General features: G+C 33.4%; 1 protein-coding gene across 2 annotated transcripts in view; it reads left to right on the plus strand.

The window, feature by feature from the left end:
• FBN2 (fibrillin 2) overlaps window positions 1-25,398 on the plus strand; it is a 130,460-nt gene that overhangs the window by 35,369 nt on the left and 69,693 nt on the right. For both annotated transcript variants that reach the window (XM_039355641.1, XM_039355639.1), the window contains exons 8-19: window positions 3,469-3,594; window positions 6,334-6,486; window positions 7,488-7,694; window positions 9,336-9,473; window positions 13,900-14,019; window positions 15,598-15,723; window positions 16,090-16,212; window positions 17,236-17,358; window positions 17,880-18,032; window positions 19,336-19,389; window positions 20,463-20,588; window positions 23,358-23,483. In XM_039355641.1, coding sequence (XP_039211575.1) covers window positions 3,469-3,594; window positions 6,334-6,486; window positions 7,488-7,694; window positions 9,336-9,473; window positions 13,900-14,019; window positions 15,598-15,723; window positions 16,090-16,212; window positions 17,236-17,358; window positions 17,880-18,032; window positions 19,336-19,389; window positions 20,463-20,588; window positions 23,358-23,483 — 1,575 coding nt within the window. The remainder of the gene's footprint in view (window positions 1-3,468; window positions 3,595-6,333; window positions 6,487-7,487; window positions 7,695-9,335; window positions 9,474-13,899; window positions 14,020-15,597; window positions 15,724-16,089; window positions 16,213-17,235; window positions 17,359-17,879; window positions 18,033-19,335; window positions 19,390-20,462; window positions 20,589-23,357; window positions 23,484-25,398) is intronic.

Consider the following 25,398-nt stretch of genomic DNA (forward strand, 5'->3'; position numbering starts at 1 on the left):
CCATGATCTGGATGACTGAGAATCTCCATAGACCTTTACCAGTAATGGCTTCCAAACTTTTGGAACTCCCTTATGAATTATTAGTACACAATTGTAGGAGCAACCAGGTTGAGAATGTTGACTGGCTCTTTTTCTGATTTTATTAATGCATATAAATATAAGAATAGACTTTTTAGATGCTTCTGAACATTATTATTAATAATACCAATGCTGATAATAGTAAAAAGTAATATGTATTCATTTGTATTCATCTACAAAATTGTTCTGCTTTATTGCTGGAATTATTTATTAGATACTTATTCCATGATAGTATTTTAGCAAAAAGATGCATTCTTAGTTATATTCCTGCCTTTCCTCCTTACTTACAAGGAGGAAAACTGTTTTTCCTGGCAGGCTGGCTTTTTATTAACTTATTCCATAGCTGGGAATTGGCAATCAGTTTTATAGCTATGTCTACTCCTGTTTTTGATGTCTGGTCCTTAAATATCAATTCTTACATCCCTGGCCTTGTTAGAACTTAGAACAATGACACCACTATGTTTTTTCCATGAAGAGGTTTCTGTATCTTTGTTAATCTTTAATAAATAGTTCCATGTACATTTACTTTGGAGGTACTGTAGAGATATAGAAAAATCATACCATCTGCTAGGGGGCACTTCTAGTGTAGCTAATGGATTTACTATTTATACATCATGCATTTTAAGTGAACACTGCAACCTTTGAAAGAGAGAAGTGTAAAATTTAAAAACTGCATCTAGTAAGATATGTTTGTCTGAAGTTTCTTTAAATATACTTTCTACATATTTATAATTCAAATTCTATTTTCATGTATTAATGAACTGTAATTAACTATTGAAGCAGTCTTCCATTTGAATTGCCTTAAATTAGATCTATATTGCTCATTCTTCTATATATTCTGCCATTAAGGAGGCTAGGCTTATGGGAACATATAGCAAGGTTCTTTTTTGGTTTTACATCCTTTGCATATTTTATTTTATAAAGAGTTTAATCTTTAAATGATGTTAAATATATGCATACCATTTTTAAGAATTTCTCCTTATTAATTTTTATAGATGTATAGATGTTTCAGTTGTTTAATTTATTGTTTTATTGTATTTTTTTATTAGAGATTACAATTTCTTTATTTCTTTTTGTTTTTCTAATTTATTGTTTTAAAGTTTAAAATTCTTAAGTGTATTTGATACTATGTTTACTGGTGGTTCAAAAATACTGTTAAGTAAAAAAATATTCCCTCCTGAACTCTACCTCACATGTTAACTTACTGGCTAATTATATGGTTTTTCTCATTTTCAAAGGAGCAAAATAATAGAAAAATATATATTATCTTATAAAGAATACAATTGGGATGGAGGACAAGACTCTATACTTTTATTCTCATGGAATCCTTTCATTGATTCAATAGTGTGCTCAGGATTGTACATACTTCCTGAAGAAGGAAATAAAAGCTGTTTTTATTGCAGAAGTATTAAATATTTTTTCTCAGCTTCATTTCCAAATTGTACAGCTGCTTGGTGTTGCCTTTCATCATTCAACTACCAAAGCAACAATGCATGTATGGCACTAGATTGTTTAAATGCATAAGGGTGGCTGCAATTTTCAAAACATAAGGAAACCTAATTTGGATAGTGTGGTCAAAATTTGGAGTGGGACATCCACTATTTTATTGAAATCTTTGTTTCTGACATGAACTTCAAATTCATGGCTATTTTTACAACTTATATAGAATGTACTTACTCTTTATCTACTATAACAGAGATGTAATGATTAGATTTAATAAATCTATGTTCATGATTTATAATGTGAGGTTTTCTTTAGTATTATTGCTTTAGAAATGATATACTAGTAATACTACTCGAGATTAGAGTTCTGAGCATTATGATACATTGAAGTATGGTAGTCCTCTACCTTCCTATAAATTGCATATTGGGGTGGGATGGGGATAGAAAAACTGTTATTCCTACTTGGCCTCAAATAATTGTGAAACATGCTTTCAAATATATGCTTTCATCATACTCCATTACCATTTTTTGTATTCAAAATGAACATAACTGAAGTCAAAGAAATGTGATTATCTGCTTTATTACCTGAAGTGATCTTGGACATAAGTTCTGGATCTTACAAAAAAGTATGAATATGCTTTCAATATGATGTAATAATTTAAAGAAATTGTACTGTCCTATTAATTTGGGCACAGGGATAAGGTGCTGTGTACACTGTACTGCTGAATGGAACATATACATATTGTACAATACCAAGTGTAAGAAAAAAAAGGAGTAATTAGAGAAATCTGAAGTATTTATTTGATTAGCTCGATCACAAACAAGAAGTCCCCCTCATCAGAAAAATAATATGTTTGAAACCAACATATTTATAGTATCTCGCATGACTGTCCCCCCCCCAAAAGGAAGAATCTAGATTTCCAGAAAATTCTACGCAGGTATCATTTTTTGTATATAGGTAATAGTATTAAAAATGGCTGTTCAACACAGATTTGACAGCCACAGAAACATGTAACAGTAACAAGTCCTTAGCTTGTGTTACACAAAAGCATCCTCTCTAACACTGGTCCCTTCTGAGTAATGATCGACACTTCCAAAATGTGTGGTGCTTTATTGGAGTGATATAGCTAGCACAATGTGATATGAATCTAACAGCTACCCTGATATACCGTACTTTCTTAGGAAATTTCGGTGTTTAAAATTAGGAATTTGGTATGAATCTCTGTTCTGAGATTTATAGATAATTCTTTCTTGACAGATTTTCATTACCCTGCCTTTTCTTTTTTATTTTATTCTTTTTGATATATACCTGTGAGATTTCTGTAGTCTGAAAATCTTTTAAAACATAAAGGATAAAAAATATAAATACATTGAAGGCATTATTTTCAAGAAAGCTATGGTGTTTTGAGTCTCTTAGCTGAATTATGCCTCCTTGTCTTTTGAAAATTGCAGCCACATTGTTGTTTCTACACTTGGCTGATGAAACAGAAGACAGACTCCCCCCCCATGCCTGTAGAGATATTTTATATCAGTGTAGGATTTTTACATTGATGAAATGCACTTTTTGTTGATGAGATTTAATATCCATTTTCGTGTTAAAGAAGTGTCTTGTCTCCCCCCCCCATACACACACTTTAGTTTTACCTTGTATATATTTTCTGTAATATAATGACATTTGGTTACAGTTTCAGACCACAAATTGCATTGGATTTCCTATACTCCATTGAGTATGCTCCATTACTTCCTATCTTTTTAAATATGCTTGCTAATATTAATTCTAGAAATCAGCTGTGCAGGAGAATTCAATATTTGTAGATATACATCAAATAATCAGAATTCAGCTTGCATATAGAGCCCATTCATGGATATCATATTTAATACATGTTAAAATATCTTTAAAATAATTATATTTTGTGGAGAATCATTTTTCATTTGTTTAAATCTCTAGATATTAATGAATGCAGTCTCATCCCAGGAATCTGTGATGCTGGTGAATGTTCCAATACTGTTGGAAGTTATATTTGTCTTTGTCCACGTGGCTTTCTGACATCCACAGATGGCTCTCATTGCATTGGTAAGTTACCATATCCAAAAGTAATTTTTTTTACTATTCTTTCTATGGATTTTTCATTTTCATTTTATTTTGTTATGAGTTTCTGGAGTAACTTTCTCTTCTTTGCCCTATTCTGCAGTTACTTGATTCTGAAGATCTTGTTCAGAAAACATTGTGTCAGATGGTATTGCGTTCCCAATTTATTTTGGGAAGAGGAAAGGTTATGGTCTTATGCACTTTTGCTTTTTTCTACACCTTTTTTTTGTAAGAGATCATTTTGACCTCTTGACCTTGTATCTGAAAAACAATTCTTCAGCAGCTATTCCAGGTATTAAGTTAGTAGCTCAAAGTCTTAAGTATAATATGGTGAGATTTTCTGCATTAAAAGCAGAAATTCTGTGAATGTAAACAAGTATCCATCATCAAGAGATTGTCAACGCTGCTAATATTGAATATTCTTGCTTTGACAATATATGCAGAACTGTCTGGTATTTTTGGAGTTAAATCAGGTGACAGCGAAAGGGGAGGAGAATGTAAGGAAAGCCTGGGGAAAAGAAACGGAAGTGAATCTTTGACCTCCAAGTTAATTGGAAGATGTGAATCATGACCCCAAAATAGGGGAGGGGAAATGCCTGGAATGTTATGTCCAAAGGAAGGGAAATTCAGATCTTAGCATTCCACCATGCCCTGCTGACATCTCTGTGATACTAATAAAGGCTTTTTAGGTTAAAAAAATGCCTGAAAGTTCTTTGAAGTGTTTCATTAATCAGACACATGACAGAGATATTGTGGAGGTTAAGAGACAAAATCCAAAGCTTCTCTTCTGAAAGGGTATTCTTCAAGAGGGAACAGAAACTCTGAGACTAAATTTTGAGGCACTATTCTATGACACTATTCCTCGGACACTGCAGTCTATCTTATATGGTTGTTATTTCTGCTGAACAATAAAGATACACATTCTGGCCACATTCATCATGGTTTCACTGGGAGCCTAGAAGGCACAATTGAATTATTTATCCCAAGCAAATTTTTATGTACAAAAACCTTGTGGAAGGGTGCCCCAGACTTTCTGTTAGAGATGCCTGCTAATCCAACCAAGTGAACTTCTAGATACAAATACAAAGTAGCAAATTCACAACCCTGAATTAACTTCTAGTCACACAATTCCTGGAAAAATCCAGCTGACAAACTTGATAGTCTAAGTCAATTAAAGATATTCAAAATAAAAGTATATTAGCATGCAAATTACTAAAAGATAATTAGTTAAAAATATTATGGAGATGCATTCATATGTCTCTTTAAAGTAAAGATCTGAATATGTAATTCTTTAAATAGTTTTCTTGATTGAAAATAAGTCTATGGCACCTGTCTCATCCATCACTGATTTTCATTTAGAAAGTTCAGATTAAATTGTGATCTAAATCTGAATAAGACAGAAGAGGATAAAAGTATTGGGTGAAGAATCAATTTATAAAAAATGAGAGGGTAAAAACTGATGATTTTTTTTTTACTCTAGGCATATGCATGTTCTGTTCTGACCGGGTTTATTCCCTCCCCCCCAAGACTTGCCAATTTAAACCCATGACACTTTTCACAAATCAGTAATTTATAAAATGTGGCTAATTTGCTAATGGCTATTCTAATATTTTTCACTGTGACAGCTTTAAGATTCCTGTCTTCAACTCCCAGAATTCCCTAGCTAACATTGGGTTATTCTGATAACTTACAGTAATTTCCTCATCCTTTTGAGTCCAGATGGTTGAAGTTGCAGCATATTTTAGTCTAGTCACCATTTTAACTAGTATCCATTAGTTTTTAAAGTTTTAATAATAGTAGTTATTGTTATTTGTTATTTATGAACTATGCTTTTTTAAGTTGTTTGTTTTTGAAGATGGATAGCTATATAAATTTGAAAAATAAATAAATACATTTAATGGTTTTAATTAGTTTTTAAAGTATTGTGTTGGGGTTTTGGAGAAAAAGGGGAGGCTTTGTATTTATAATTGACTTTTCTATATCACTCAGGATCACTTTGTTGAAAGAGGGTGGCCATACTTTCATGTTTTCTCAAAAATAAGACCTATCCTGAAAATAAGCCCTACCTTGATTTTGGGGGGTGGACCTGATATAAGCCCTACTCCAAAATAAGCCCAAGTTTTGGGGTGAGGCACACATCTAAAAATCAAGCTAGGGTGGAGGTGGGGAGGTAGAGCTGCCCCACACCACTTACCTTGCAGCCAGGCCTCTCCTTGCTGGCCCACTTCTTATGCAGCATCCCCAGGTCTGCATTTTGCAGTCAGAAGCCTTTCTGGAAAGCCCACTGCAGCTGGGAACTGAGCTATGAATTCAATCCATAGCTTGGTTCTGCAAAGACTCTGCAGTTGAGAACCAAGCTATGGATTGAATCCATTGCTTAGTTAATGGCTGCAGAGGCCTTCCAGAGAGGCTTCTGACTGCAAAATGCAGGCGGGAGCTTCATTTTGAGCTGCAGAATGAAGCTGCTCCTTCGACTGCAGAAGAAGTAGGCCGGCTGGGTGTGGCTGTCAGTACTGGAGGTGAGTGGAAAAGACACCCTCCCCCAAAAAAGAGACTTGGTGCCTCTTTTGCAGGCAAAAAATAATAATAAGACCAGGTCTTATTTTGCGGGAAACACAGTACGACAGCGCTGGCCTGTTTCACTGATTGTATTTATATTTATAATGGTTAAGAAAATGTTTTTATTAAGTGCTCCATTAATAATTTTTAAAAATTAATATCCAGATCAAAGAGCAGGTACTTGTTTCTCCAGTCTGCTGAATGGTCGCTGTGCACAAGAGCTTCCGGGCAGGTTTACCAAGATGCAGTGCTGCTGCGAGTCTGGACGATGTTGGGCTCTTGGATCCATTCCAGAAATGTGTCCTGTTAGAGGTTCTGGTAAATATCTTAGTGTGTTAAAATTACTAGAAAAACTCATTTCAATATCAATCCTGAAACAATGAAAAGGCTTATTTTAAAGTTTATTTATCAAGTTATGCCCCACTACTTCTGATTTGTTATTAACTGAGCCAATTTTTCCTATTGGTAATTTGAAATAATTCATCAAAACAAAGTTTATTTGAAGGAATTATTGTATTATTCATTTGAATTTAATGAAGCAACTTTCATTTCATTAGATTGTTAAATTAAAACGATAACAAATTTTTATATATTCATTCTGTGGGATCTTTGAAGGGTGAGGTTACATATAGAAAGCTTCATTCTGTAGAATGTTTCTGAAATAAAACAGCAGCAAGAAAATGTATTTATATGAATTGCTTGTCTGAATAGAAAAATGATAATTTCCTACAATGCACTATATATGCAAGAGTTGTTCTGTATATAGGTTCTTCTTTTCCTTTAAGATAATTGAAATACAGCATCTTCGGTTAGTAGCTCATTGACTTGCTGAATAAGACAACATTTGTAGTGGCTGATGGAGAATATTGATTTGGGAAATAATTCAGAGTTATTCTTCGTTTTAATGTTGCCTCTATTATCTGCATCTATTAAGCAGATTTCTACTAGCTTTGATTGTTTCTTTTGGTTATTTCATTTATTTTGATTAGAATAATCTTTTCCTTACTAAAAGCCTACATCACTTCCTGAGAAATGTTGTCTTAAAATGTGATTAGATTGCAAGTGACTTAAATTTTATCTAAATGTTCAGTTATCACCAATATTTATCATAATAATTAGAACTAAACTGTGAACTAATAAAATGTACAATAATTTTATATTAGATTTACTCAATAGTTACTAAGTTTTATATGTGAAGAATAGTAAATCTTATAGTAAAATGCTGTTTTTCAAATCAGTGCATTTTGAAAGATATGTGATCATAAGCTTTGCATCTTTTGGAAAAATATGATTATAAATATTGTTTTTATTTTTTGTAGATGAATATCGTGGGCTTTGCATAGATGGCATTCCTGTTATAGGTGGTTCCAGGCTTGGTGGCACAGGAGGAAATGGTTTTGGCCCAGGAGGAACAGGATTCATCCCTATTCCTGGTAGAAATGGATTTTCCCCAGGTGTGCATGGAACTGGAATAGGGACCGGTGGCCAAGGTCCCACAGGAAATGGCCCCGTCATTACGGGATTGAGTAAGTTGCTTGATTGCATAATTATGAAACTGAAGACTCTTATAGTAAATATTTTTAAAGCTCCTTTTCTACTTCATCCTTAAAACTAATAAGTTATTTTATATCTACCAGTAAAATACTGTACTGCTAACAATTCACCCCATTGCTTCTCAAGTTGCATTATATTTCCAGCATACTCCAATCGCACTTATGAGCAATTCAGTATGAGCAGTATTATGCTTCCTCAATTTTTGTAAAATTCTTCTTACACTTTAAGCCTATATCCATAACTAAGGAGTAATTTAATCTTATGTAAAATTTCAAATTTATTATATATTCTATCTAACTAATTTCTTGGTTTTTCCATATTTTCATGCACTTTGGGTTCTCTTCCCATTTTCTTCTTGATAAGGAACAGAACCTGGTAGTGGCATCCACACTCTCCAGCTGCTTTCCTTTGATTGATGAAAGAAGTATCCCAATGAAAGTGGTACCTCTTTTGGGCATCTGGCAAAACACAGATAACACTTGCATTGCAGTGTTGTGTTCATCAGTCCCCACTGGTGGATGCTACTGGAACCTGATTTCCATTTCCAAAACTCTAAATTTCTTCATTGTGGTACAAGGAATGAAAATTGACGAATCTCAATATTATGCAAGAGAAATCTGAAATTCTGCTTAAATTAAGGGAAGAAACCAAGTAAAAACCAATAGGAAAATATGGATGTATGAGCAGTCACTTAGTGACCAAAGTTAGGATAGGCCTGCCCAATCTACTTATGTCCTGGTTTCAAAGGTATGGCCACTGCAGTTCCCCACTGTCATTCACCCTTATGACTGACTGCAGAAATGTTACAGAGCCGTCTCCATCTATCTCCTTCACCCCTCTTCGCCCATTGGATTCCTGCAGGCCATTTCCTTGCTCCCAAGCTAGCCACTTCAAACCATTTGCAGAGGCTACTGATGTGTACGAGGCTGTTGAAACTTGCAGGCCTTGGGCTTGTTTCCTACTCAGCCACTCAGCCACTTATGGCCTTGCAGGACTTAGTCTCTTCTTCAGCTACTTCAGGATTCAGCAGCACTCAACTGATCTTTCTTTTTTTGCAACTTCTGAGAGAGGCACCGAGCAGTTGTGAAGCTCGGCTTTCCTACAGAGGCAGCCTCCTGTTATTCTGCAAGCAGGTGGTTTTCTTGAAATCCTTTGGAAGCCTCCATTTTTAAGAGAAATGGAGCCTCCTTAACATGAAGAAATGGAATCCCCTATAGCAGGTGTAGGCAACCTTGCCTCTTTTATGACTTGTGGACTAACTCCCAGAATTCTGTTGAAGTCCACGAGTCATAAAAGAACTAAGGTTGCCTACCGCTGCCCTATAGGATTGCGAGAATACCACTTGCTTTACTGAGGAAGTACCATTTTCATCAGAAAGAATTTCTGAAATAAGTAACAAGCCATAACCCTGGCTGAGCTGTTTGAAACACTTGTCTGATCAAGTTTAATTTGAAACGTTTCCAGCATCTTCCTCTATTCCATTCTAAGACAGATTCCACCAATGTAGCTGACTTCAAATACCTTAAATACCTTAATATTAAAATAAAGGTACTTTTTTAAATAAAGAACTTTAGAGGTAATAACCAGACTTCTGATCTCACATCTTTTCATAGCTATACTCAATCAGACAATAGATATCTGTAAACATCATCCAAATTTATGCTTAAATGGGCGCTGCATCCCAACAATATCCAGTTACCGATGTGAATGCAATATGGGATATAAGCAGGATGCCAATGGAGACTGTACTGGTGAGTGCAACTTCCAATATCATCTTTTTTCTTGTTATATGTCTTATATCGTTCTTTAAAAAGCAGACTTTTATAAATCTCTTGTTTTTAATTCTAATGCATTTTGCAAGCTCTGATCTGAAACGTAGATTGATAGATTTCAGATGAACTGAAAACAATAAAAAGATTTTTATTTGTACATATCTCACCAACAAAAAGCCTTTAAAAGACATATTAATCAAGAAATGTTTTCTGTTAGAGAGGGTTTTTTTATAAAATGTATATAAATTTGTAACAAAATTGCTAGATAAAAATAAGTAGAATATAAAAATCTTCATTAGCCCTTTGCTTCTCCAGACTTTTTAGAGGAAAAATGACAGGAAAGCCTTTGCAGTATCTAGGTAATCAGATAATTGAACAAATTTATAAAGGAAGTATATACTGAACTAGTAGAATATGCTCAGAAGCTACTCCTAATACATAGTTCAGTTACTACCTCCAAATTTCCAACTCCATATTTATGAATTAATTTATAAAGCTCCATAGAAATATTGGTTCTGAAGTAACAGGCTTATCTGGACAGAACAAAATAACATATTTTGTAATAAATTCCCATATAAGTTAGAATATAAAAGTGCTTGGTAGGAAAGTGTTCAGAAAATATTGAACAGTAATAGGATAGTTTGAGTAGTATGATGGGGAAATTATAAAGATGTCAAAGCACAATGTGATTTCATATAATTTTTTCTGGATATTTTTTTTTTACTTAAAAGACAAGGAAGGTTTGATCTTATTCTGTATTCATTGATCTGAATAGAAAGAAAATATAACAAGAAAATAAAAGAAAATATAAAATAAAATAACAGTTCCACATACTTCTATAGCATACTGTAAAATAATGCTTTTTACTTAGACACAAGCAACGCTTATATATTTTTGCCTTACATCCATTTTCCTTTCATTCTTGTTGGAGGATTTATCTATTTTCTAATATTCTTCTCTTTCTGAAGTCCCTTCTCTTCCTGTAGTTATTCTTTCATTTTAGTTTTTTTCAATTTTATTTATAAATTCATTTTATTCTCCAAAGAAAAGATATAAAGTAAATTACTGGACTTAGACATAACTGTATACAATACTGTATTCTATTCTGGTCAGTGACTATAATAAAATTCTCTGTTTATGTAGCATTTCATGCTAATAGAAAAGATAGTGATAATCAGCTCTTTTTTTGTAAAAAAAAAAAAAAAGTGCCAGAATTCACATACGTCATACAACCTGCCTTTCCTACCCTAAAAGGCTTGCCTTTGTAGCTGAAAAAAAACCCCTTCAATTTTTAGTGCATCTAAAAGACTAGGATTTTGTTCAAGGTAAGTTAATACTATTAATGTTACCATGCACTGTGTGGCTTTAAATTACAAGAAGGCATTTTATTAATCTTTTGGGACATTTACCACTGGCATGCCCATTTAGTTTAATGAGTGGAAATGTCAGCTTTCTATGTGGAATGAAATTGGCCCAATAAAACAAAATTTGGTTGCTTGTAAAAGATTGAATTATTTTTAAGAAGTTGTCAAACAAGGTGGAAAAATTTACATTTGAAGTTTAATATGGATATTGACTTGAAACAAATTAAGGTTGAAACTTTCTCAGTGAACAGATTACTTTTAATTTACCTTCAAGTTAAACCCATACTGTAGGTCTACCTTTACATCTAACCAATACATAATTAATATATATTATTATTAATAATAATACCTCCAAATCACGACATTGGCTTTATTCTTATTCTTCCCCTTAGCAGTTTGAATATAAAGTATAAAAGACTAAAAGGAGATTTTCGTAGACATCCTAGCCTTTGAACTACCCAAGGAACTGAAACAGCAAAGTTTTGCTGTCAGGCAAGCTTCCATGCCAGCTGCTTTTCTTTCCTCTTGCTTCGCCTCTTTTTAACCTCACACCTCACTTTCTGTAAGGGAAGGCAAAAGGCTTACTCACCCTCTCGTGAAAGATGGCCTCCATGTTTACAGTACGTGTCTCCCACCGCCACCATCGCTTCCACACCACATGGTCCGACCCAGCCAATCAAGCTATGCTCTGGCTGTGGTGCTCCAGCACCTCATGGCTCCTCCTAGAGGAGGCAGACAGTGCTGGAGGGGACCCTGCTCGTACCGTACCACCAGTGGGGCATTTTCAAAAACAAACGAGGATAGAAAGGGAAACAATAGGAAAAGAACGCAACTCTGGAAAATCCGTTGAAAAAAGGTGCTGGAACTCTGTTCCAGTGCATTCTATGACAAAAAAAGCCCTGGTGATAATCTGGGTACACTTTGGCACATATGCCACAATAACAATCAAGGCACAGTTTAACTTCAAGTATGCTCACACTCTGTATGGCATCTCTTCTACAGAATCTACCTTGAAAACCACCATACACTTGTATATATTGCACCTGCTAGGAGGCTTATGCTAGATAACATTTATGTTTCATAAATACTCTGTGCCCACCAGTATATTACAAGTTAAATAATAGCAATTATAAAATTTTATTTATGCCATTCTTATTAGATACAACATGTATCATATTTGTGACAAACCAGACTTAATAGAAATATGAGTAGACACTGTCTAGCTTTCTAATATTATATTTAGTTTTGTTGAATTTTAATACCTTTTAATATCTAATTTTAATACCTTTCTATGCATACGTCTGGAGAAAATGCTGCAATTCCCTTCTGTTCACAGAGGGGTGCTGTGTGCCTTTCCTTAGGCAGACAGCTCTTTTGTTCTATCTGTGCAACAACTAATGCAGTTGCCTAACAATTGCAACAGGGAGCTGGGACTGCAATTGTTGAATGAGATGTTATGTGGCATATTGTGCTATATTTAGCTGCTAGGACTCGCTTATTTCCATTCAGGAAAAGTGGACACTAGTGATAGTGTTCAAATATTATTGCCATTTAGTTAAAAAAAAGTGTTCAAGATAATAGAACAATCATTTTCAAGAGATTAATTTTTGAAGGGTTTAAGATGCTTTGATTTGTTTCACATCTGTAATGAAATTAGGATTACCTGATTGTGCTGCCAAAAATCTGGATAACCATGAGATGGCATCAAAAGCTGATTTACTTTTTGCCACTATCCAGTGTTGATTAGGTCTTTGTGGTCCAGATCCAGTAGCTCAAATGAAACCACCCTTGTGAATTTGACCATTATTATTTAATTGAGTATTGAACTTTTATCCTGCATCTCAAATACCACTGTTGCAAATTGATAAGGAAGTTTTAATCTGTTGGCTAGTTTGAAATCTACAATGAAGGATAATTGTTTTTTAATTTTACAACCTATAAATTTCAGCAAGAGAAGGGTTCTTTAATTTTACACCTTTCTCCCATTTTAAGGAGGAATCTATACTTGTCATGATCTTGGTTTAACCAGGAATGATCCTTGTTTTGTTGTATAAATATCACTGCCTTAAATAAAAGCTTATATTGTAAATGTTATATGTTCAATATTATACAGTATGTTCAATCTTTTAATGTGTTTCATTCAAAAACAAGGTATAAATGTGTATTCATTTAAACTAATGTGTATAAAAAGCATGAGATTGGCTATGTGTCCTTTTCTAGCCAGACGCATATATCTGACATTTTGAGAAGATGCTTTGGGTTCTCTCGTAGATGAGTGTGCCTTTTTGGACTTAGCACATATATTATTTGTTTCTAAACACACTTTAGAAATGGGCACATTGCCAAACAAAGCATTGGGCTAGTCACTTTTAAAGAATATTTTTTGTTCCACAGTGCTTCTTGGCAGAAGTACTGTTGGGAAAAGAAAGTGCTGGATTCTCTGCAGTTTGCTCTGCAGAAAGCTGGTTGCTTCATTCACTTTTTTAAACAAATGAAGTAGCTTAATTTTTTAAAATCAAGTGGAACAGGAAACCTGACAGCATCACAAGGAAGTGTCTGCAAGCACAGTGCAGCTCACAATTATTTCAGCAATAGCTTTCCTATAGAATAAAGATCTATGACTAGGGAATCCTTTAATGTTACTTGACTTCTATGATACTGTATTTTGCTTTGTTAATCATTTTCTATTAAAAAATCAGTATATTTAAATCTCTATAACAAGATTTCTAGAGTCAACAACAGAAAAAAATGAGAATGTAATCAATGTTAATAAGTAGTTTATGTAAAGGTTTGTATTCGATTATTTTCTTTTTGAAGATTTTATTTGCATGGAATTAAATATTTTCTATTTTTAAAATAGTTTATATTAAGTTTGCTTTAGTTTGAGAATTATTCTCTTATTTTTAAAATGATGCACTGAATTAGTTTGTGATTGATGTAAGTTAATTGTATTTGTTTATGAAATGCTGTATTTTATTTTTTAAAAAAGCTATTATGTATAAATTATGAAATCTGATTACATTCCTTTCTGATGCCAACAGATGTTGATGAGTGTATATCAAATCCATGCCCTAATGGAGACTGTGTGAACACACCTGGCTCTTATTATTGCAAATGCCATATAGGTTTCCAAAGAACACCTACTAAGCAGGCTTGCATTGGTATGGAAATGTTATTTGCACATTATCAATTTAATATATGCTTATCTTGGATTTGAGTTTGATCCTTATTCAATTCTGAAAGCAAGATTATTTTGTCTGTTCAATAAACCATGACAATATTTAATGTTTGCAGATATTTAATTAAATTTAGGGTATAATGAAGCAAAATTTGACAAAATGTATCGTGTTTAACTCCAGTGATCCTACACACATGTATCTCATTTTGAGAATGAACCATGAAAAAGTAAAGCAACATTCCATATGTACAGTTATAATAAAACAGTTACTGGTTCTGTTAACAAGATTTCAGTGACCCTTTTTTCCAACCACAGTTTTCATTTTTTTTCAAATTAACATTTGACAGAAAAGCACTAAAAAAAACCTGAAGAAGCTTCTAGACCTATTTTGATCTTGATAATAGCATTAAAATTATGTTAACAGGTGTATTGATTCTTAGCATATATTGGACTCAAGTGATAAAGCGTATTCTACTGATTAGGAGAGCTCAGATTTCAGTACGATCTCAGATGTATCCAGGATATCCTGAGACTTTAAACTTGAAAGGCTGTAACACTCTTTCTGCTTTGAGTGCTCCATTTAGATCAGGGGAGTCAAACTGCCAGCCCGTGGGTCGGACACGTCACGTGAAAGCTGCGCCCACCCCGTTGCCGGCAATGGCAAAACCGGCCCAATACGTTGCGTGATGTCACTTGACGTCGCGAGTTTGACCTGCCTGATTTAGATAATAAAAATTAATGATAATAATATGTCTGCATATCCAGCTTTTTTTTCTTCAGTCATGCTTAATTCTGGAAGTTGCAATTAGTATAATTTCTCATAGGTGTGTATACAGTGCAAACATATGGTTACTAGAACAAAAATTGCTCTAAATATGGTTATCTGTTTTATTCCAGAAGTTATCATACGGTAGCCAGAGGGGAATTCATACTCAGCAAAGTTCAGCAGAAGTTCCTGTTCAAGACAAGAACACTTATTCAAAATAGCCCCTAACCTACTATACCACTGGGAGTGGGAATGATTTGGGGGAAAATGTAACAATCCAAGTTAGGGCCTCAATATGGGTATGGATTAAAGAGTCCTGATTTAATGGTGTCTCATGCATTATTTTTAATGCAATGAAGGCAACTGATATGTGGAGAACAGAATCTTGATTGTTTTAATCCTTGGTCAGAGTCATGGCTTAGTTTTGCAGTTAACTTTATTTGTGTTAGAAAAACTTACTTGTGCTTTTTCTTAATCTGGCAGTAATTTTTGGTCAGTGGTTTTAAAACTTTTGGTTTTAAAGATAGTGACAAAGTGGCGGACATAAGGAATAAATTTATTTGAAAATTTTAAGGGGTTTAAAACATGTGTTTTTTATATTAAATACCCATTTTATGCTTTGCGAAATCCATTTTATTTCTTGCTGCTCCATCTCTCGCCTCTGTCCACATCTGGCTCTTGAGTCACAAAATAATTAGGTTCCCATGATTTATAGAGAAGAAGGTAGTCTTAAAACTCTTGCAAATAAAGTAATAGCTGGTTATTGAAACATTTACTTTTATTTGTTTTTCTCAGACATTGATGAGTGTATTCAGAATGGTGTCCTTTGTAAGAATGGTCGTTGTGTGAACACTGATGGAAGCTTCCAGTGCATTTGCAATGCTGGCTTTGAACTGACAACTGATGGGAAAAACTGTGTTGGTATGCATTTCTTGTTTTATTTTATATTTTAAGTGAGCTCTGAATTAATAGCTTTGCTTTATCATAATTGCTCACATTTATTGCTAATGAGAGATGCAAATTTCCTGAGAAAAGCTTGCAAATTGCCTTGCTAAAGATGCGCACTCCATGGATTAGGAAATTATATTGGATATTGTCAAGTTTTGAAGTGTGGGGCAATGGGATTGGGACAAGGAGGAAAATTAATTTAAAAAGTCCTATCTTTTTGTCCTGCATCAGCAGTTTCCATTAGATAAGAACCCTATTTCTGAGTAGAAAAAAAAATCTTTTGGGATTTACAATTTCAGATGTTATTTCAATTGTAATCTCTAATGCTTTATTTTTCAGATCATGATGAATGTACAACTACCAACATGTGTTTAAATGGAATGTGTATCAATGAGGATGGCAGTTTTAAGTGCATCTGTAAACCTGGGTTTGTCCTGGCTCTTAATGGACGTTACTGTACTGGTATATATATTATACCTATCTTGATGAGACCAGTATTTGTATAAAAAGTTCTATACTAATATAACAACAATACTAAATTTAAATTTCTGTACCATTTGACTGCCAGCAACTCTTATTTGTGATGTGTTTTCTGCATTTGAAAGTGTAATGAAAATCTTTATTATTTATAGCATGCATATGCTGTCTTTTTGTTGTTAAAATGTTTAATGAAATTGCCGAAATAAAACCAGATAACATCGCTGGAGCTACATATAATTTTAAACCAGATTGTTTTCAATAATAGTTGTTGAACAATCATGGAGAATTAATTACACATAATAGTCATTTATAACATAAGTAAGAATACTTCATAGAGACAATCTTTTTATGGACTATCTGGGATCCCACCAATTTTATCTGCACTGATAAAATTCAATAGAAAATCAATGACACTTTGTTTCTTTCATTCTTTCATTCATTAAGATGTTGGATAAGTTTAAATATCAAATAAAAGAAAGAGAGTTAATTGGCCCCATTCATTTCTAATTCCTTTATGACAATATGGATTTATTCTTGGCTGCAGAAAATAGTTTTTTAAAAAATGGTTCTCAAGTGCTCAACCGCATTAGGGTGTAGGTTATATCAGGGGTCCCCAACCCTTGGGCCAAGGACCGGTACCAATTCATGGCTTTGGGAACTGGACCATGGAAGCAGGGGCAAGCATGCAAAGCTTCATTTGTGCATGTGCAAGATCAAGGTTGCATGTGCAAAAACTACTTCCTACCTGCTGCCACTGCTGCTGGTCTATGAAGCCAGAAAGGTTGGGGACCACAGGGTTATATGATTATAAATGTAGCATAGTGAACATTTTTAAAAATGGTAGGAAATATTCATTGACTGAAAAAAAGCCATATTAACTGTTTATCAAGCAATTCTATATTACTTAATAGGATTTTTGATTTTTTTAAGCAATCCGATCTATTGGCGTTCACATAGAGAGTACTAAATTTAATTATGTGTACATTTTTCTTCTTTTTGTAATAGATATTGATGAATGCAAGACTCCAGGTATTTGCATGAATGGTCACTGCATTAATACAGAAGGATCATTTCGTTGTGATTGTCCACCTGGACTAGCTGTTGGAGTTGATGGACGAGTTTGTGTAGGTAAGTATTTTATTTCTACTTTTTTTCCACTAAAACATTTTAGGTTTAACCTATAGCCTTGAGATTTACTCATGGTTTTCCATTCAAGTGTCAATTGGGTCCAACCCTGCTTAACCTTTTTTTTGAAATTTGTCAAGCTCAGTTGAATATTATCATCTATTGCAACAAATATTTCTTTGATTAAAAAGAAAGTAATAAGTTACATATGGCAGAACTGTGGATTCATTCATATCTGAAATAGCATGTTTTTCTCCAGAAAATTAATTGACAAACTTCAGTATGCTACTTAAGAAATAACTTGTAACATAGATAGAATGCCCACTTAGAAACAGTAATTATATAAATCACAGCTGGATGTTAATATTTGACTGGTATAGAATTTTACAGAAATTAAGTCTTGAATTCCATATGAATCCATACATTTTAGATGTAAAAATTGGATTCATTTCTAAATGAGAATGCTTCTTTATATCATCATGGAATAAGACAATTTATGTATTGTTTTTCCCATCTTTTCTTAGACACTCATATGCGAAGCACATGCTATGGTGGAATCAAAAAAGGGGTATGTATTCGCCCTTTTCCTGGAGCAGTGACAAAATCTGAATGTTGCTGTGCCAATTTAGACTATGGCTTTGGCGAACCATGCCACCCATGTCCTGCCAAGAATTCAGGTAATGGGATATCATTTTGAACTTAATACCTGATATGAATAATAAATTGTAAACAAATGATGGATTATAAATCTTGCTCAGTATTTTTTAAAAGCAGTTTTTTTAATGAAAAACCTACTACCATTTTTTATTAGCATTGCAAGCAAAGAGAGGGAAAGCCTTCTTTTTCTTTCTCCCAAAATATTATATTATGTGTCCAAGACATTTGTTTTCTGCTGGGCTTTCAGTGCTGTTTCATATCAGTTTCAGATCAAAGTATATCTCTTTGTTTTTTAGTGGGAGTTTTAATATTTATGTTTGTTTTTCTTAGGAAAAATTATTTCTCTTTAAACCACTAGTAATATAGATCTCTGTTCTCCTTTAAGGTTTATATTCCTGAGAGCATTACACACTGCTTATATACAAAAAACTTGCTTGGATTGAATTCAATTTTAATAAACAAAAATATTATACAATATAGCACAGAATAAGAATGTGGAAAGCAAAGTGCATGTACACAGGACATTCATAATAAATTAATTCAAACATTAAATGCAGTTGAGTTGAATTAGATCTAAATGTTGAACTGGATTCTGTTCCCAAATATTTACTTGCTCATGCTCCATAACATGCAAATGGCGTGTGCGAATGCTGTGTATTTCTTTATTGTAGATCAATTGCTCTGACTCTAGTTAAGTATTTTGGTAAGAAAACATTTTGGAAGTTGTTAATTTTTTAAATATAAAAATAGAGCATATTGAATATAAAACTAATACTTTGCAACTTGTTTTTATGACAGTAATACTTACATCCCAGAGAAGCATATTTTACCAATTTTGCCAATGGTAAATTATTTGTTGAGATACTGCTCTATTACAATGTAGTGTAGTTGTCCAGAAATTTTGGAATCTGTGGAGCTGGGGTGATATAGCACACGCTAATATTCTGAAGATGAACAAGCTGGCCACCCCCATTTACAGTGTAAATGATTATATCTTCATTTACAGTGTAAATGAAGATATAATCTATTGATTGTAATAGAAGGTTTGCTTTCATCTAAGTAATGTGTGTAAACTTGACTACATTTATCTTATTTAGAATAACTGTAGGAAATTAAAACTAAAATTATGTTACTGTTATTTTAGGAAGTCTTTCTGATGTTATTTTATTTATAAGTGAATGGGATTAATTATGTTGAGGTGTGTATGAACAAGAGCAGAATTTTCAAGGAATTTAACTTTAGTAAAATATTAAAAAATATTAAAACTTAATATAGTTGCTCTAATTATATTGTGTTTCACTATTTTTATTTTCTCATGTGAAGCTGAGTTCCATGGCCTTTGTAGTGGAGGAGTAGGAATTACTGTGGATGGAAGAGGTAAAATATGCACATACAAATATATATTAAGTAAACCTAGTCTTTGACTTAAAGCTTCAAAATTACAGTCATAATGGTCATTAAGTGGATCATCATGTGATTTTTTGGCTTGCAGTAATTGTTAATGGTTATTACACAGACCCATTGTGTGCAATGGATTTTTTGCTGGGAATGGAAAGTAAATGCTGGTTTCCAGCAAAATATGTTGTAAAACGCTGCAATCAGCTGCAAGTGTGATCCAGTGACCGAGTGCACAAAATGTGATCATGTGACCACAGGTGGGGGACATCAGAACTTTGTATTCAGGTCATACGTACCTTTTTGGGGGTCTATCCTAACATTGAATGGTCACTAAGCAACTGGTGATAAGTCAAGGACTACCTGTATTCTTGTGCATGTAAACTATTATAATAACTACAGACTTTTCTTTAGAACAGTGGTTCTCAATCTGTGGGTCGGGACCCCATTTGGGGTCAAACGACCATTTCATGGGGATCGCCAAACAATGCAGTCCGCCATTTTTTTCCCCTTTTCCTTAGCTGTGCTACTCCCTTTTATTCTACTGGCTTTTGAAAGCCAATAGAATAGACTCTCTTGAATAGAGTCTAATTCTATTGGCTTTCAAAAGCCAATAGGAATTGTCCAGGCTGTCTCTGCTCTGCTGAGCCTGCCAAAAGTCTCATTCTGCAAATGGTGCTGCACCAGTTGAGTAGTCCTCGACTTACAACTGGTTGAGTAGTACTTGACTTACGACCGGTTGAGTAGTCCTCGACTTACAACTGGTTGGGGGTCGCGGCATTAAAAAGGTTGAGAACCACTGCTTTAGAACCACATATTATTGGTTTCATTCTGTTTTAATACATTGTAATATGTTGGATATTTTGATTATGCCATTTTAAAATAATAATATATATGTCTCTAGATTTCTAATTAAGATTTTTTTATTTTTTTCTGTTAATGTTCATATTAAATATAAACCTGTGCTGACTTCATGAGTAATAAATACATTATTGGTATTTTTAATAAAAAATATTGCGAAATATACTCTTTGACAGATTATATTATTATTGCAGATATAAATGAATGTGCTTTAGATCCTGATATTTGCTCTAACGGGATTTGTGAAAACCTACGTGGCAGCTATCGTTGTAACTGCAACAGTGGATATGAATCAGATGTTTCAGGACAAAATTGTGTTGGTATGTTATATGAATAGTATTCATTTTGAAATTGTTATAATACCTTAAGATTTTGAATACACAGAAAGAATAGTAACTCTACTACATCATCACTATCAATAAATTATTGACTATGTATCATATAACAACATGAACAAATGGAGTCATCTTTCTCCCTGATGTTTTCCAGAGGGGTAGATCCTCACACAATGTGTCTAAAATACAATCATTTGAAACTAATCATTTGTGTTTTGAGAATTCTGGGTTGATTTTTTTTTGATGATCCACTTCTTTGTTTTCTTGGCTGTCCATTGTATTATCAGATGTCTCCCAACATCAAAGTTGAAAAGTTTTAGAACTCTTCCTATCCTGTTTCTTCACAGTCCAACTTTCATTTCCACAAAGTGTTATAGGAGATACCATTGCTTGCATTACTGTATTCTAAATACTATAAAGGTAGACGCATCACGGCATCTGAATTTATTTTCCAAGGCCTTCATGGCTCCTCTATTAAGTTCTAGTTTACAGCATATTTCTTGACTATTTGTTACTTTATTGTGGATAGTTGATCCTAAAACACAGAAGCTATCATCCACTTTGATATGTACCTTGTCAGTTCTAAAACACATTGTTGTATCCATTGTCTTCTTTAGGTTTAATTTTAGTTCCATCTTTTCACTGTCTTCCTTTCTTTTATTACCAGATGTTCTGATCCTTTGCATTTTGGCAATCAAATTAGTGCAACAGCATAATACAGGTTATTGATGTTTCTTTCTCTAAATTTTAAAATCACATTCATCTTTCATGCCTATTATATGGCAACTAGACAACTTGAAGGCTTTAGTTTAGCCATACCATTAGTTCTTTGAAAAATCTCAGCTCTCCCTCAGTGGCCTATTGAGTACCATCCAATCTGAGGAGCTGATCATATAACAATATATTGTCATTCATTTTATATTTTCTATCCATGTGGTTTTCTTAGTAAAAATCATAAATAATTTTCTGCGCAGTATGAATTGATGCTTCAATATTGTCCCTAAAATGACTCCTGCATCTTCTTCTATCACTGCTACCAAATAAGGCACCTACTTGGTTTAGCTGAGCTGTGGAAATGACTTTCATGCCTTATATAATTTTGTATTATCTAAATTTTTTGTTTATGTTTATAGCAATTATATTTATCTTGAATTTTTCTCAGGTACATAGCTACTTAGAAATCTCGCTTAGCTATAATTATTGAGGACCATGCTATTGGGAAATAATTAATTGACTCCAGATGTTATTTTCTATATGGACTGAAGAACTATTTACATATAACATTATCATGTTATAATGTTATAAAACCTCAGAAAACACACACACACATATATATATATATATATATATATATATATATATATATATATATATATATATATATAATATATATATATCTGAGGTTTTCGCGGGTGTTTGTATGTAGGTCTTTGGTTGTTCGGGTTTTCTCCCACGTAAAATTGGAAGTGTCTTGGCGATGTTTCAACGAAGTCCCATTCGTCATCTTCGTGCTGAAGCACGAAGCTGAAAATACCAGCCTGAAGATGACGAATGGGACTTCGTCGAAACGTCGCCAAGACACTTCCAATTTTACGCGGGAGAAAACCTGAACAACCAAAGACCTACATATATATATGTTTTCTGAGGTTTTCGCGGGTATTTGTATGTAGGTCTTTGGTTGTTCGGGTTTTCTCCCGCGTAAAATTGGAAGTGTCTTGGCGACGTTTCGATGAAGTCCCATTCGTCATCTTCAGGCTGGTGTTTTCAGCTTCGTGCTTTGAGCAGCAATGTATATATAAAATAAAATGAACACCAGGGTAGTTAAAACTATAAAAAGTTTAATTAAAAAACGCCAAGCTTTTTAAAGATATATATATCTTCTAATTCAATGCAGCTTTTGATTTCCATTCTCTCTAACAGTCTTTTGTAGAAATGGGTCTTCAGGCTGTCCTGTTTATATTAAGTTCCAATGCTATGATAACAAATTGGGAGGAAAGTCAAACCATGTCAAAGTTCAAGATTTGAGGGAAGGATCCATGTTATATTTAAATATTCTGTTTTCTATTTTTGTATATATTTTATTCTTTTTAAACTACCCATCCATGTCTTTTTTTTTTAAACCACCTGCAATAGTCTTGAGGCTTCATTTTATTCATGGGGTTTTCAGGGTCTCCTCAGTCGTGGAATTATTTTTGAAATGCCTAACTTTTTCCTCTGCCCTGACCTTTTTTAAAAAATTGAGATATGTATCACCCAAAATCTATTATAGTTATATGCAGGAGTCTCCATACCACCATACTAGCACAGGAGGCTGTATAGAAAATTTTATTATCCTTCAGTGAATATGATTTCTAGTTTTGCAAACAGAATTCCTCCTTTAATTTGCATAATATATTAAACAGACTATTTGTCAACTATATTTAGTGGAAAGCTTATGGTTGTTTCAGTCATATTTTTTACATTTTGAACTCATGAACCCTATTCATGAAAAATTGTTCAGCTTATATATTTATATAATATCCGTTTCAATAAAAGCTAGTTTGGTAATATGTACTGTATAATACAAATAATAATCCTAACTTTGCATATCATAAATTAATTAGATTAAAACATACACTTTTCACAATTATATTCTAAAGTGAGAAAATCTATTATTGAAAAACTTAGTACTGGATGAAGATATAGCTTGTTTGCTCATAGAAGAACACATTTTCTAGCATATAAACTAATTTGAACTTTTAATTTCTTTCCTAGACATTGATGAATGTTTTGTAAATCGATTGTTATGTGATAATGGCCTTTGTCGAAATACACCTGGAAGTTACAGCTGTGTGTGCCCAAAAGGATATATATTCAGCAGTGAAACTGACACATGCGAAGGTAATAATTTGTAATTGAAAAATAGAGATTCTGTTGTTTAATCAATTCTCTCATTAATTTAAATTGATAGTATTAGTAGAGATAAAGTATTTGATTACAATCTGACTTCTTTCTTTTAAAAAATATAAAGTGCCAAAGCTGTTCATTCTTCATTTTTCAACTCCAATTGTAAGCTAATTTTTTAATTTTTGAGACATTAAAATTGACAAATCTGTCTGATTCACTAAATACTAATATAATTTTTTTGGGACAAGCAGGGCATATTTGGAACTAAATTGGGAGTTAACTTGTAAAGTTGCATCAGTTTTTTAGTTTTTTATGGGCAGATTGTTTTACAGAGCAACTATTCCTCTGAATGCTGTTTGTGAAGGTGGGACATGCCATATTTATCTAAATATTCTGGAAGTGTGTTTATTCTATTCAACGATAACTACATTACTGGGTTTGAATTTCAGGCTATTAATATTTTGGAAATATTATCATATACTACAAAGTTAGCCTGATCTAAATAGCTTTCTAAACTATTATCTAACATTAACATCTGCTGAACTTTTACAACCTGTAAAATCTGCATGCAAAGCAAAATATGATTTGAATTGTACATACATATACATAGCAATAATGGTAGAAAAGTACTGCTTCAATTCCAGTTGATGAACTGATCTACTATGAGGGAGTATATTGCTATGGAAAAGTAAGGCACCTCCGGTTGATAATGGTGAGATGAATGCCTTCACTTTGCCCACTGCCCAGTTTCAGAAGTGTGTTCTGTTCAGACGAATGTACAGAAAATCAGCAAATTCTGAAGTGGTGAGCGCAATGAAATGGTGGCATAGCAATTTTGTTGCACAGCTAAAAGTTGAGTGGTACTTTGTACAGCTGAGCAGGACTCATAAGATGATCCATATTGATAAAGAACATGGTTTCTTGTTCTGAAATGACTTTATGATAGCCAATGGAATCATAATTTTATATACCATCTTACAACAAATTGAAAATGCCTAATTGGAATACACTTTCTTGTTAATAAAGAACAGTCTGTTTAGCAGGGACATATTGTTGCCAATAGAAATTCACAATTTATTTCCAGGGATACTTCAATTTTATCAGTGTCCCAATGAAGCAGCCCTTCTCAGAGGTTTCCCAAAAGTTCAGTGAAAACTTTGCTCCTGATTTCTACATATCTTATGATTAACACATACTCCTTATACGTGTCTATATTTTGGTTCACTCTAAACAACCAGTTTCTATCATAGTCAAAATAATTTGAACACTAACTGAAAATCTTGCTAGTCTTTTAAAAACTAACATTTCTATTGTATAATTGGGAAACATAAATATATTTATGTAAAAAGATATATGGTATGTTTTGTACACAGTAAGATTGTTGCAACATTGCAACAGGGTTATTTTATGTAACATAATTCTGTTCAAATGAAAGTAGATTATATTGAACTCTGGGAGAACTTGCATTAAATAAACATTTTTAGTATTGTACTGCGTGCCATATTCTAAAAGCTGTCCACCAGATGGATAATTTTCTCTTTATAGACCCTGAAGTCTGTTTCAGAGAGTTGGGGGAAACTGTCCAAGGTAGATTTGGTGCATGTAGAAGACAATAGGGAGACAAAGCTAAAGGAAATCAGTTTGCAGGATATTTGAAGTTGCCCTTTGTCGGGAGTTCAAATGGTTGTGTATGTGTTATAATATTTTAGTACTATGGAGAATTTATTAAAGGCTGAAATACTACAACAAAGAGATGCTAACTGTATCTGTTTATCTTGATATTTAGCTTCAAAGAACAGCTGTAGCTATAAACATGTTCACGCTGTTATACATGAATCCAGAACACAAACAACAATACATAAATCATTGTAATGTAATCACAAGGAACATTTCAGATGTTAACTTTGAC

The sequence above is a fragment of the Crotalus tigris genome, unplaced genomic scaffold, assembly GCF_016545835.1.
Source record: "Crotalus tigris isolate CLP2741 ecotype Arizona unplaced genomic scaffold, ASM1654583v1 scf7180000018710.371113, whole genome shotgun sequence".
NCBI classification, from domain to species: domain Eukaryota; kingdom Metazoa; phylum Chordata; class Lepidosauria; order Squamata; family Viperidae; genus Crotalus; species Crotalus tigris.